General features: G+C 36.2%; 1 protein-coding gene across 3 annotated transcripts; it reads left to right on the plus strand.

The window, feature by feature from the left end:
• The first annotated feature begins 41 nt into the window (after nt 1-41).
• On the plus strand, nt 42-14,052 carry CYCB3;1 (cyclin b3;1). Of its 3 annotated transcripts, none has more exons than XM_077388308.1 (28): nt 42-406; nt 1,412-1,466; nt 1,571-1,640; nt 1,726-1,758; nt 1,860-1,902; nt 2,006-2,045; nt 2,140-2,233; nt 2,362-2,397; nt 2,482-2,514; nt 2,594-2,651; nt 4,457-4,514; nt 4,600-4,711; nt 4,902-4,934; nt 5,147-5,191; nt 5,274-5,328; nt 5,414-5,462; nt 5,601-5,694; nt 5,905-5,940; nt 6,058-6,093; nt 6,190-6,250; nt 10,982-11,284; nt 11,358-11,480; nt 12,280-12,369; nt 12,469-12,630; nt 12,723-12,782; nt 12,879-12,977; nt 13,071-13,249; nt 13,725-14,052. In XM_077388308.1, exons 4-28 carry the CDS (start codon nt 1,727-1,729, stop codon nt 13,858-13,860), a joined length of 2,067 nt encoding a protein of 688 aa, XP_077244423.1. In that variant the 5' UTR covers nt 42-406; nt 1,412-1,466; nt 1,571-1,640; nt 1,726; the 3' UTR covers nt 13,861-14,052. The 3 variants fall into 3 exon arrangements, with proteins under 3 accessions (XP_077244423.1, XP_077244421.1, XP_077244422.1); XM_077388306.1 differs by lacking the exon at nt 42-406 and adding an exon at nt 1,124-1,333; XM_077388307.1 differs by lacking the exon at nt 42-406 and adding an exon at nt 1,135-1,333 and having other exon boundaries at nt 4,630-4,711.
• The last annotated feature ends 16 nt before the right edge of the window (nt 14,053-14,068 follow it).

Here is a 14,068-nt window from a genome sequence, read left to right on the forward strand (position 1 = left end):
TCTTGTAGGTTCTTTTAGGATGGAGAAATTGTTTTCCAGAGAAACAATAAATTAGGTCAGAAAATGATAGCCCTCCTTCCACTGAGAACAAACCACTTGAAACAGAGGACAAATCACTGAGAACAGACCGCCATAAGTTGAGGAAGAGCCATATAATTAGGAAGTTGATTTAGAAGATGATAAACCTCCTGGAGCATTAGGGGCATCAAGTCCACTCGAGCTATTTGTTTCTTCATCGTCGGTTTGATCGTAGGGTAGAGGGAAGTATATATGCTAATAAAGTCGATTGAAAGAAATAGGAAAGGCTCAAGTTTGGGCGAAATGAAGCATCTATGGTTATGGTTTGAGTTGTGGGTTCCACTCAGCTTTGATTGGGAACTTCATCCCACCAAAGAACACATCAAAGGTTTTGCTTTTCCTCTCTGTCAATTTTTTCCTTTTAAAAGCATCCCAAAGAACATGAATCCTAGGTTTTCCTTCTTTGGATTAGGAAAGATTTCTGGAATACTGTATTCTATGAACATCATCTGGATGTTACATTTCCCAGAATAAAAAGGTTTAAAAGATTGATCCTGACGGTTGATTATGGAGTAGTGGTTTAGGGTTCATAGGGCTCCTCATATGAGTTGTGGAATTACCCTTTTACCCTCGAGCAAGTGTCAATCTCTGATTGGGTGGCTTTAAACAAGAAGTCACTTTTACACTCTTTCATAAAAGACACACACTAGCCAAACTTCTGCCAAATTTAAAAGCAATCAGATCCGTTGATCTGAATTGAAATCGTAAGGCCACCCAAATGCTGTAAACAACACCTTGATCGGATGATTCTAACCCCTCGATCTATTAAACCTTCATAAAACCTGTTTGGGGTTCCGCCAAGAAAATCTGAATCGTTGATCGTGTTGTCGCCTCATTACATTCTACACGACCAACGGTCTCGATCTCATAGACGTACGCCCCTTTCCCCGGAGTCGTTTTTTCCTAATACTGTACAATAAAGCTGGGGAGATGATAAATTCGCACCCCCTGTAGGATATTCGCACCCTTTAAAGGAGCATAACTGCATAAGTGGCGCTTTTTGACGTCAATTGACTCAATTCACCGTCAGCGGGTGCGAATTATCCCACAGGGGGTGCGAATGTATCAGTTCCTAAAAACTTGGCGCTCATCTCCACACAGGACACATTTGAATTCACTGCAAAAGAGAAAACCGACCCTTTTTGCATCTCTCTCCCTCCCTCTGTCTCTCTCTCTCTCAAAAACCAAACCCTAAATAAAAAAAACTCTAATTTGTTGGATTTGTAACAAAATACAGAAGAAAATGGTGTCGAAGGTAACCAAACTCTCTCTCTTTCTCTCTTTGTTTCTCTATCAAACCAAACCCTAATTTGTTGGATTTGTTGCAAATTAGGGCAAAACGAAGGCCAAAGATCCTCTGCCTGAAGATCGCCGCCCTTTCAAGAACGGTAATCCGTTCTTTTCTCTTTTCCTTTCCATTGTCTCTGTTCAATCTTTTCGTTTATTCTCTGTTTTATTCGCATTTGATTTTACAATTTTCTATGTATCGCAGATTTTAAATTTTATACTGATAACGAGAAGATCAAGATACCGGCTCGCAAATCTTTGGACGTTGACGGCAGGTAATGTGTCCTATTTCTTTTGCTTGAGATTTCTGAAATTTCTTTCCTGTAAGAATTTCTGAAAAAATTTCCATGAATTTTCCAGGATGATTGCAAGGAAGTCTCTGATACCGACGCAGTAATAGCGTTTAAGCGTTTTTGAAATTCTGTTTCATTTTTTTTACGCTTTAAAAATTATTTACGTTATTTTTCTGAAATTATTTTCTTGTTTGGTTGAAGGAAATCGGTACCCTCTAATGTAATCATGAAGACAGAAAATAAGGTTCATATGCTTTTTAATTGTTATTGTTTCTTTTTCGTTTTAATTAGAATGAAAGGGTTTCTTAATTGCATTTTGATTTATTTTTTATTTTTTATTTTTGTAGGAAAATGTGGAGAAAGCTACAGGCAAATGCGACATTTCTGGTGTGATATGTAGATTACATACTGTTTTCTGAGTGGTATAGATTTTTGATGTTTAGGTGGCAAGAATTCCTTTAACATTTTTTGTTGAATTTAGTCAAAACCAAGACTGGGAGAAAAGCGCTGGCCGATGTAAGCAATGTCGGGAGTTATATATTGAGAAGCCGACTTAATGACGGTGCTAAACTGACGTGAGTGATGAGTGGATGTTTTCCCATTTTGGTGAAGAATTTGAAATTGTGTTTTTTATATAAGCGTTTATGTTTTTCTTTGCCATCATAAACAGTGTTGATACGAATTTTGTTTCGTCATGACACAGAAAGTTTAATAGCGAAAAAAGTAATTTGCTGCACGGGTATGTAGGCCGAATTGCTTTTCCTTATCTATATGCATGCTATTTGTCTTTCCTATTAATTTGTGTCTAAATGCTTTCTTGTAGCAAGACACGCAATGGAAATATATATGGGCAGAGGTAGGGATTTCTTGATTAACTATTTCATTATTGAGTTTTTTTCTTTTTTTGAATTTTGTGTCATTCCATATATACATAGGGTCCAGGTGGGCAAGAGTGTTTTGGTTGGCAATGCGTCATCAAGAAAGCCTTTTGAGGTTTGTAGCCACATCCCGAATCCATTTTTTTCGGCAATGCTTGTTTGTTTCCTTTCCAGCATTGGATTCTCCTTCTAGTAACCATGTCTTTTCTTAAACATGGTTCAATAAAACTTAAAGGGTAATGCAGCAATTTGTTTTCTATGCAAATTTCACCGTAGCAAAGACAATGAGCAGCTTGTGTAGCTGAATAGTTGTTCTCTCTCTCTCTCTCTCTCTCTCTCTCCATACTGACACACACAACATGTTTACAAGAACAAAATTTTGTTAGATTGCATATTCTGATACGATTCTTTACCCAAGTTTAGCTTTTGATTGTATGCATGCACAAAACAATATCCTTCGCAGCTGTGGAAACAACTAGTCATGAGTCCTGTCCAATGATCTGTATGAGATTTCTTAACAGATAGAGTGCTAACCAAATAATTTCCCCTAACATTTTTTGGTATATGTGCATTTTGTTACTTTGTATGGTACAAGAAAGTAAAAGGACTACAGAAAAGACACCTATATCAAACCGAACTCGCAAAATTAATTGCTATTGTTACGTGTCACAAATAGTCCATGGATTGCTGTTGTACATGACTAGGCCAGTGCACTCTGGAGTCTTTGGTTTGCTCTCCGCATTTTGAGCATGTTAACATTACCTCCGATATTTGGGTATTTTCGGGACCCGTGCATATTTCATCTACCTCATTCACACATTAACTTTTCCAAAATTATAATGGAGCAAAAATATCGTGAATTTTCATGTCTTCCAAGTTCCAATGCTTATAAATGTTCAATATCCACAACCATCCTTTTATATGACCAAAAAGTTTCTTCTATATTTTTCTGGTCAATATGGTTTCACCATTGCCATGTTGCATTCCTATGTTGTCGCGACTGAAACATGTTATAAATTTCCATTGAAATTGACACAGAACAACTGAAATGTTTCCATACCCATTGAAATGCATACTGAAATTGAAACCGAAATGCATACCAAAACCAAAATTGTTGAATCTTCATGCATTGAAGGCGTGGGCTGACAAAGGTGAAACCCATATCTTAGAGAATGTACATACTTTATGAAATCTGTTCCGTAGAGAGTCTTAAATTCCATTGACCACATCCTTTGTAGGTAACATCAATCATGATTTATGTCAAATGTCATCAGAGAAAACACTGTTCGTGATTACCCTGCTTCTTGTATCTGGAATTCCTAGTGAAGTTTGTTTCTGCACATTGATTTTACTTGTGGACGGGGAACTTTCATCAGCCTAGTAATCAAGTATTATTGAGTATTAACAAAGACTTTCAAATTACAAGTCCATCTGTCTAAACCTGATAAGTGTCCATTGACTGTGAACCATATGGATGATTCCTGTTCAACATCTGTTGTCAGTGAGCTGTCAGAAAAAACCTATTTTCTGTACATGGCAACTCCTGTTGTATTCTTTCCCCACATCGTGAAAGCTCCAATTGAATTCATCCTAAGCCTTTTTTATTCATTTCATTCTAGTTCTATCTGGTTTCCTTGTGGATATTCTGGAAGCAAGTTCTCACTAGATATCCCAGAGGCAAGCAAGTGGCTATGTTCCCCTATTTTTTCTCTCTTTCCTGGTCTTTCAGATAAATGTATGATTGATAGCTTTTTTTGGAAATAAAATGTATGATCGATAGCTGGCCAAGGATTTTTGCACTTGAATGAAGTCTTTCAACGAAAGCAAATGCCCCTGTTTTCTCTCTTTTTTTTAATCTTTTTGGATGTAAGTTCGATTGTAAAACATGGATGATTATGCTGCTGGTTGTATTTGAATTAGATCAAACTTGAGCCTCACGATCAGCAAATGGTAAAAGCTTGCCACACGTCCAACAGTGGTAAACTGCTTCCTTTTTATTTCTTTTAATTGAATCGTGTTGTTTTTCGTCTCCATTCTCTGTTGCCTTTATCAATGTTTTTCAGTTTTGAATCGAGTAAAATTATGCACAACAGTGGGTGCCAGAGAGGTTAAGATTTGCTCTGATGTTGTGAAGATTAATGGCCAGTTTCGTAGATCCATTGGTGCTAATGATGGGTAATTCAACCTGTTCTCTTCTGGCATTTTTTTTTTTCAATTTCTCTGCTTCTTAGATCTGTTGATGATAATGATGGGTACTTCAACCTGTTCTCATCGGTATTTTTACTTGATTTCTCTGCATCTGAATGTTTTTTGTATCGAGCAATTTGATTGAGATTGAGAATTTCTGGTTTGTTTTCTGTGACAGAAAGGTTTCATCTAAGCCTGTAGCATCAACATGGTAAGTTGAACAGGAGATGCTATATACTCATTTTGTATCTGTTATATTTGCTTAGTTCTTAATTGTTTTATGGAATTATTGTTACTCCAATTCTCTGGTTCTTAATTTCTAAGATTATTTGTTATGGAATTGACATTACTTGTCCATTTCTCTTGTTCTTGAATTGACATTACTTGTCCATTTCTCTTGTTCTTCCTTTTCTCGGTTTTAAGGAAGTCCGCTGCTTCTCAAAGAATCTACAGAGGTTTTTCATCAATGTAAATGGATTTGCAAACACCACTTTCTCTAGTTCGAGAGAAGTTCTTGTTCAAGTGTAACTTTTGCTTTTTGTTATTTCAGTGAATCAAGGAATGAAATGACTAAGGGGACTGAGCATAAATTAGGCAGTATCAAGGTTGTCATGCTTACTTTCTGACTTGTTTATGCTATTATTTCAGTTGGAATAAAGTGGTCTCTAATGTGGTGTTTTGACCTTTCAGACAAATGTTAAACATTCAGAAAAGATTACGAACAGAAGTAGTATTTCTGGTGAGCTTTGTTGTCCTATCTCATAGTTTTGTAATATCTATCATAGAAATTGGTTCAGCGGAGCAAATGTATGGTTTATGTTGTAGCATATGTAATGTCAGACATATGAATATCTTTTATGATATTTGTTGGGTTTAGTTGGAATTAGGACCAGAAGAAAAGCGTTGGTGGCAATCAACACTGTTCAAAATTCTCAGCTAAGAAACCGACCTAGTGATGGCTCCAAAATGATGTAAGTAAATGTGATGGATTACTAATCATGTTGATAAAAAAAGTTATTTGTGTTTGTCTTACCAAGATTGTGTAAAACTTTGACACAATTATTGCATTTGGAAATGTGCTACAGCTGTTTTCTTTGTGTGTGTGTGTGTGTGTGTGTGTGTTGGGTATTTGATGACCGGGACATTGACTGATCTTTTTGTGCCTGAATGCTTTTATGCAGAAGAAATAAAATTGAGAAAAGAAATTTGCCACCAGGGTACGGAGAAAAAATTACTTCACATTGTATCCTGTTATATAAATTGGCAAAGAACTTAAATATTTAAGGTGGTGCTTTATTTGTTCTAATATTTTTGTCCAAAACATGTTTTTACAGCAAGACTCAGGGAGGGAGGCTTATTTCACGGCTGAGGTAGAAATGTCTCCAATTGTTTCATTTTCTAAGACACTTATCCACAATTTATCATCACTTGTCTGTTCTAACATTTGGTTCAATGGTTGCTGCTAGGTTATCAATACCAGATCAGAAGGTCACGGATGTGAGTACATCATCAAGAAAACCCGTTGTGGTAAGAAATCTTAATCTTGATGCACTCCTTTTTCACATAACATCTTGTCATTCTTTTCATATTACAATGTACCCCAGTTCCCTTCCGTTACATTTACCCATCCTATTCTCTAGATTTTCTTCACTGACCTCAACGAACCATTTCCAATGTTTCTTTATTCATGCAATCCAGATAGTCTTTTTTAAGGGAAGTTGTGGTTTAACACTTGGTGCCTTTGGCATTTGTTGTCCATTTATGATGCCTGGATACTTGTGTCATGGCGGAGAATTTTTTTGATTATTTAAATAATAATTACAAAATATTAAGAAAGATATGATTCGAAAAAATAGATAACAAAAGGATTGGTACAAATTTTTGAAAAAATGATTTTATTTTTCAAGGAGAAACTTTCATTCAACTACAAAAATAAAGTACAAACACATCTAAAATGATATTACACCAGTATCTTGGAATCGATTAATGGCTCGATGGCTATGAGTTTGCAAATTACTGCCAAAAGGCCCAAAATACAGCTTAGTATGCCCACAATTCCACATCACAAGTAAAAAGCAAAATTATAGGTGTAAATATATACCTCCCATCCTGTAAGCCTTTAACCATAAAATTTATGAAAGTATACCTCCTAGCTTGAGCCCCAATCTCCTCACATGCATATCTGCATTCAAATCCCTCCTTTCCGCCATCTCACAAGTCTACAACTCTTAAATACTTCAAACAACACAAAATGAACAAAATCAAAGAGACGAAGATAGAATGAAAAATTGATAGAAAATATAGATTTCTACTCACCTTTCCAATAGATGCTCATTCACTGCAAAATTCACCACCAAAAGCTTGCTCTTGATGAAAGAGATCCCTTGGAAATGGTGGATTTTGATTGTATTTCTCCAAAAACTTCCCCTATAATTCTCGATTTTCTTTAGATCACGCGAGTGATGTTTTTGATTCATGAAATGCGTATTATAAACCCTCGCCCCACTTCACTTTAGCTTTAGAATAGGTTTAAGTCAAAAAAGGAAAAAAGTCACTTTTAGAACTCACAATTTACGCGTTACCTCATCGAGCCTGTGAGGTGTATGCTCCTAACTTGAGGCATATTGAGAGGTATGCCTTAATGGCCCTCAATACGCCTCATGCTCTAATGCCTTCATCTCAGAAAAGTCAGGCCTTTTCACTTGCACCTTAGTGTGCTTTTGCCACGTCTCTCCTTGAGGAGGCTACCTCGAGGCTTACACCTCAAACGTCTTTCAAAATACTGTGTAGGGTCAACCTCTCATGTCTAACAAGATATTATAATGAGTATCAGACACTTCATAGATACTTCCGTTGGTGAAAATAACTTACATGTTTCAACCATATGTCACTCACTCGGATTAACTATCATGCCTTTTGTAGTTATAATATTGGGGACATGAACCATATAGATGAGTTTTGAATGGAAACGGTTTATTAATAAAAATGGAGTAAAGCCCAAGGATCTAGATGGTAGATGACAAGCCAAACAAAAAAGAGAAGAAGAGAAAAAAAGGGTACAAAAAGGATCAAGGTGGGAGATAATCAAACATCTCCAAAATGGGTCTGTTGACACCAGCTCAAGCTAAATGATCAGCCTCACTATTCACGAGCCTCCATATCTGATGAAAGCTAACCGAATGCCCCGCTACCCAGTCAAGAGTCTCTTTGATTGCGTCTACACACCTCTAGGGGTTGGACGCTCCATTGCTCATCCAATGTATCTTTTTTTTTGTTTGCTTATCTGTTTTTTTTTCCAAACCCTATAGTTTGGATAGGAGAAAATGATCCATGTATACGAACCCAACTAGTGTCAGGATTAGACTTAGTCAATTTGAGCCGGGTAGACTCTTTCACCTTCTCCATGAAAATTTTCTAAAGGATTCATTAGCCGACCCCAACTAGTTTGGGACAAAGGCTTAGTTGAGTTGAGTTGTATAGTTTGTATACTAACATGCCGTTCTGTAGGGTATCATACGAACACTTTCTTTTTTCCTTTCTAATTTCGTCGACTTCCTCTTGTTTTGATGTGATCCTGCTCTGATACCAAGTTCGTTTGCTTATTTAGATTTGATCCGCAGAAGAAATGAAAAAGGAGAGAAAGATAATAGAGAGCTTAGGGTTTCTCTCTCTCTCTCTGTTATTGTATTATATTATATTCACATAAAAAATGAGATTACAAAAATACCCTCACTCACTACATTGACTAGAATGAATACAATCAACACTAGTGGTGCACCCCCATCAAATCTCTTGTATTTGCTTAAGGTGGAATAAGTTGCCTGATATGCTTGCCGAGCTCTGCCACCATCGCCTCTACTTCTCCGGTGAGGTCCTTGCATACCATTTCCACGTGGGTGGGTTACCTTGTCTTGGTTGTTAGCAAAGTTTGAAATTTTTGTTAGAACAAAAATTTTGGTAATTTCGTGGGTGGGTTACCTTGTCTTGGTTGTTAGCAAAGTTTGAAATTTTTGTTAGAAATTTTTGTTAGAACAAAAATTTTGGTAATTTCGTGGGTGGGTTACCTTGTCTTGGTTGTTAGCAAAGTTTGAAATTTTTGTTAAAACAAAAATTTTGGTAATTTCGGCCGAAATTTTAAAATTTATATTGAAAATTTAAAATTTCGTTATAAATTTTGGTTTCAGTCCCGGCCAGCTAAAATTTTGGTAATTTCAGCCGGAATTTTAAAATTTATATCGAAATTTTAAAATTTCGGTTTCAGTCCCAGCCAACCGAACCATGGTTGTCAGCTACATCCATGAGCCTCGGGCCGCCAAAAGCACTCGGAAATTATACTGGAGAAGGTGAGAACCTTGATGCATGAATCCGATAGTGTATAGGCAAAAATATAGAAATAAAAAAATTGAAGGAGAAGATGAACTCTTTCTTGGATCCTTGATGATCTTCTTAAGTTCTTAAGTGCTTGTTCTTCTTTTTGGCTCTGATACCATGACAAAAATCTTACCTCATTTCTTGTTTCTTCTCCCTTTTACAAACATGACTTGAGCAGATTACAAGTATGCCTTTATGTATTGTGCATAAGTCAAAGGGCACAAGTTTTTTCCTATCACGTTGTATACACTTAAACTATTGTATATGTACAAAGTGATTGTAACGTCTCTTCCATAGGATTTATATATGCCTTTGAATGTTGTATATAAGTCTCCTATGTTCCACCAATAATATTTGTAGTTTATTTCTCCACCCACATGCTTTGGCTTTCACACTTCCATCCTTGCATAATATTGTTTTTACTAGGGAGAAATTACCGTATAGAAATGCTGTTGTCATGGAGTTTTTCATGATGTGCAATGGGTAGGAAATTAAATTGTATATTATCTACTTTTATTTCGCCCTATGGGCATTGGGAAGTTTGATAGTTTCTCTCTTGTCCTTGTTTTGTCCTTTGCACGTTCCTACTAGTGAGGTTGATGTGAACTAGGAAAATACAAAGGTGATGATGCTCCATTTCATGCCAAGTTGGTCCCGTCACTCCCACTAATGAAAAAGGTGGTGCCACTCAAAAAAAATGTCAACTACCCCATAGAAAATTAATATTTTCCCCATTTCCTTTCGCATATTTAATGTCTATCTTGATTTATAATTGGCTAATTATTTGTTTATCTTTTTGGAGCATGTCAAATATGTATTTTAGGATCGTGAATTGTTTGTCGTATATCACAAATCTAGAAATTATTTTAGGAGCTTGTGTGGATTCTTGAATGTCTATCTTTTCCTCATTGTTTTAGATGTCTCCGTGTTAAAAATTGTGGGTAGCCTCGTGACCAACCCTTCTTATCTCTTGTATTATTAGTATAGAAAAATCCTCAATTAAACGGGCCCTTGGCAGTATAGGATGTGGATCTGGGATCATTGAACCGCTACATGCTCTGATCTTAACTACAAATGGAAGCTAGACATGCCAAGAGGATTGCCAGATCTTGGTTTGAAGCCTAGCATTATTAGGATGGCCTTTGTTTGCTGTATGCGAAAGTTCCAATACTGCAAGACCTGGAATATGGAATGATAATGTGTAACCTTGAATAGAAACAAATCATGGCCTCTTGTAAGCCCTTCAAGGTAACTATTATATGTTTTACTGTGATCCTATTCACCCTTCTCCTTATTTAATAGTCAAACTAATATTGTTGTGGATAAGTGTAGTATTACCAGAAAAATTAGATCTTTTTCACATCCACTAATATCACTCTTGTTTGGTTTCTTTAACTTTTATCACTCGATTTTTATTTCCCTCTCACTTTTTCACAGTTAAGAGATCCATCACTGTTCTTCCATATATTTCATTGATTTTTGTTTGGTCCGTCCCTTTACATTCTTACTTATGTACCTTCATTCCTCTTTGCAGTATTGCTTTTCATAAGAAATTAGTAAATGTTTACTCTATGACAGTTCCCTGGCTTAGTGTCCTATAAAGCTTAAGATCTAATCTTGAGATGTTTTCTGCAATGATTTTCTGTGACGTCGACTGCTTTATGCTTTATAGTTGTTTTGTGTTTCTTTGTGTAGCAATGAAATGGTTAGTTTCGATGAGCTTTTATATATCCACCATTACTTCTTCAAATTACTTTTCTGGACGAAGATTTGTTTATTAATGTGCTATTGTTGTTCAGCCACAAATTACTGATTCAAATATGATTACTATCCCTTATCCTCCTGAAATTAAGCAGTTTTCATCCCATTGTTTATTTCATGATCCAGACAGCTAGGAGAATTGAACTTACAGGCTCCAAAACCAAAATGACTTCAAAGGCAAAGCCTACTTTAGGTTTGAAGAAGAAATTTGCGTCTACTACACAACATTCATGCATGAACAAAGAGGGGAAAGTAGCAATCAGACCTATACAGAAGGATATTGAACCAAAAGTTTCAAATGATTGTAGTTTAGACAAGGCTTCATCTATTGACCATTGCTGCTCAAGTGGGAGTGTAACTGCAATTATTTCTAGACCTAAAAGTAGCCGCCGTAGATCTTATACATCCTCACTAATGGCAAGATCTAAGGTTGATTTCCACTTAAGTGAACTTGTATTTAGCTTCTACTGTATTTAAATCATAACAGGAATTGTTTTGACAGGTTATAGGTGAGTGTACTGATATTTCTAAGAAGGGTGAGCTGCCGAATATTGATGACGCCTCAAATCCCCTAGAAGTCGCGGAATATGTCGATGACATCTACCAATATTATTGGGTCTTGGAGGTGATGTTCTTAAACTTTGCTATTCTTGTCTTTTATTCTCTTGCCCTATTGTTAATTTTTTGAAATTTCACACCTCAAATGTTTGATGCTAGTCACGAAAGCTTTAGGGGCTTCAACAATAGTAAAGTTTCTTGAACTTTTTTCACTACATCAATGCTGTAGAGAGGTGATTTGACTTCATCAATGCATTAAGCATGATGAGTCATTAGGCTAATCTTATCATAATATATTAAATGTGGTGTGTAGAACATCACCTCATCAGTTAAATATAGGAGTTGTGTTTTCTCTGTAATTAGAAAGTAAGTGTTACTGGGCAGAACACACCATTTGTTCATTGTTGATGAAAAACTCATCTTAAAATATAAATCGAATCCTTTAACATTCCTCTTCAGAAACATGGACTTTCTCTAAAACAATTGAAGTTTTTCCACAAGCCCTTCTCCAAGAATTGCCTCACAAAGCATTCCTTTCACACAATCATCGCTAGAATTGTGATGGATGGAAGTCCACTAATTTCCAGCTTCATGCCCATTTACGCATTGCTATCAATATGTTGAACTCAATGCCTCCAGCTCCATTATTGATATAGGCCAAGTCATGTTTTAATTTATGTGACAATCTGAATTTTGGACATTTATTATTTCTATTGCTGGGGTTGCTGAAAGGAGCATGGGGACTTCTCAGGAATTTATTCGTCGTATGTTGTTTTAACAAGGGTATTAAGTTCAATAGGACATGGGTTATAAATTTTGCTTGGATGCTGCAGTTACACCTTTAATGATGTGGCTTGTAACAACAGGCACAAAATCCTTCGTTAGCGAACTACATGAGTATCCAGACGGAAATAAATCCAAGAATGCGTGGCATACTGATCAACTGGCTAGTTGAGGTGTGCTCTCTACCTTTTTTGATGCATTTACTCAGTGTGATTTTTTTTCCAAGCTATTTACAATCAAATGAAGCGATAATGCTTTTGTTTTGGCTGCAGGTTCACCTCAAATTCGAGTTGATGCAAGAAACACTGTTTCTCATGGTAGAGTTGTTTGACAGATTTATTGCTATGATTACTATAAAAAAGGATGAAATACAGCTGGTTGGTCTCACCACTCTCTTATTAGCCTCTAAATATGAAGATTTTTGGCATCCAAAGGTTGGTACAACATATGAACCACTAATCTCTCTGGAATAGTCGAACTAATACTCTATTCTCATCTCATGCGTTGTGTTTATAATTTATTACAGATTAAAGATTTGCTTAGCATCTCCGTGAACGTGTACACAAGAGACGAAATGCTTGCAATGGTATGCATCTTCTATTTTCCCTTTCTAATATTGTTGCCTCGACCATTAAAAAAAACGTTGCCATGATAGGAATAATAATCTGTCAATCGTTTTTAGGAGAAGCTTATTCTTAAGAAGTTGATGTTTCGGCTAAATGCGCCAACTCCATATGTTTTCATGCTGAGGTTTCTGAAGGCTGCCCAATCAGATACAAAGGTGTGACTTCTTTTCGAATATTCAAAATTGCATGAGCCCCTTTGTTACAAAACTTTCAGACAAGTGTTAATCTTTGTATGTTCTATTACCCAGCTTGAACATCTGGCTTTCTACCTCATTGAATTGTGCTTGGTGGAATATGAAGCTTTGAAGTTCAAACCATCCCTCCTTTGTGCATCGGCAATCTATGTTGCAAGATGCACCCTAAACATGGTCCCACCTTGGACAGAACTGCTTAAAAAGCACACACATTATGAAGCACCACAGCTCAGGCATGTTTCTTTAACTTTTGGACTCATTTCTATCACTGGTTCTCATAGTTTTAAATTTCTAACCAAATCTGGAATTTTGGTTTCGGCTGGCCCAAATATTTCGGTTTCGGCCAAGCCCAAAATGAAATACACCATGAACTGGATTTTTACAAATTTTTTTCTAAATTGCAACCGAAATGATTTCCACCGAAATTGCCAAAATTTTAGGCATTTCGACCGAAATTTTAAAAATACCGAAAATTCTATCCTAGTTCTACGTGATTTCGGTTGAAATTTTCAGCAAAACTGAAATATTTCGATTTCGGGGGTGGGCTGAAACAGACACCGAAACTGAAATTTAAATTCTTGCTGTTTTTTCATATGCTGTGAAATTGCCGAAATTTTAGATATTTCTAAGGAAATTTAAAAATACCGAAAATTTAACCTAATTAATTCCATGAATTTGCTTGAGATGCATATGATTGGTCGTATACAGGGCCTCTGCGGATATGATATTGAGATTCCAGGGAGCTGCTAATCGGGGGCAACTGAAAGTTACTTACGAGAAGTTCTTATCTTCTGAACGAAGTTGTGTTGCAGAAATACAAGCTATTAAGAAGCTTCCTCTATAAAGTGAGTTGTTCTTTGTAAAAATCCCATTGTAAATGTGTTTGACAAGTTTTTTTTTTATTTGGTTTTTGAGTCTTTTGACAAATGTAAGTCTAGACATACTGTGTTTTGTCTTTTGTCTGAATCATGTACTGGTAATGCTTAGAACAGTATCATATACCATACGGGCAACCTGAATTTTTCGTTGTGTGAAATTTTATCTAACCTACT

The sequence above is a fragment of the Tasmannia lanceolata genome, unplaced genomic scaffold (assembly GCF_043159265.1).
Source record: "Tasmannia lanceolata isolate RefF3 unplaced genomic scaffold, GAP_Taslan_0.1 ptg000008l, whole genome shotgun sequence".
Classification (NCBI taxonomy): domain Eukaryota; kingdom Viridiplantae; phylum Streptophyta; class Magnoliopsida; order Canellales; family Winteraceae; genus Tasmannia; species Tasmannia lanceolata.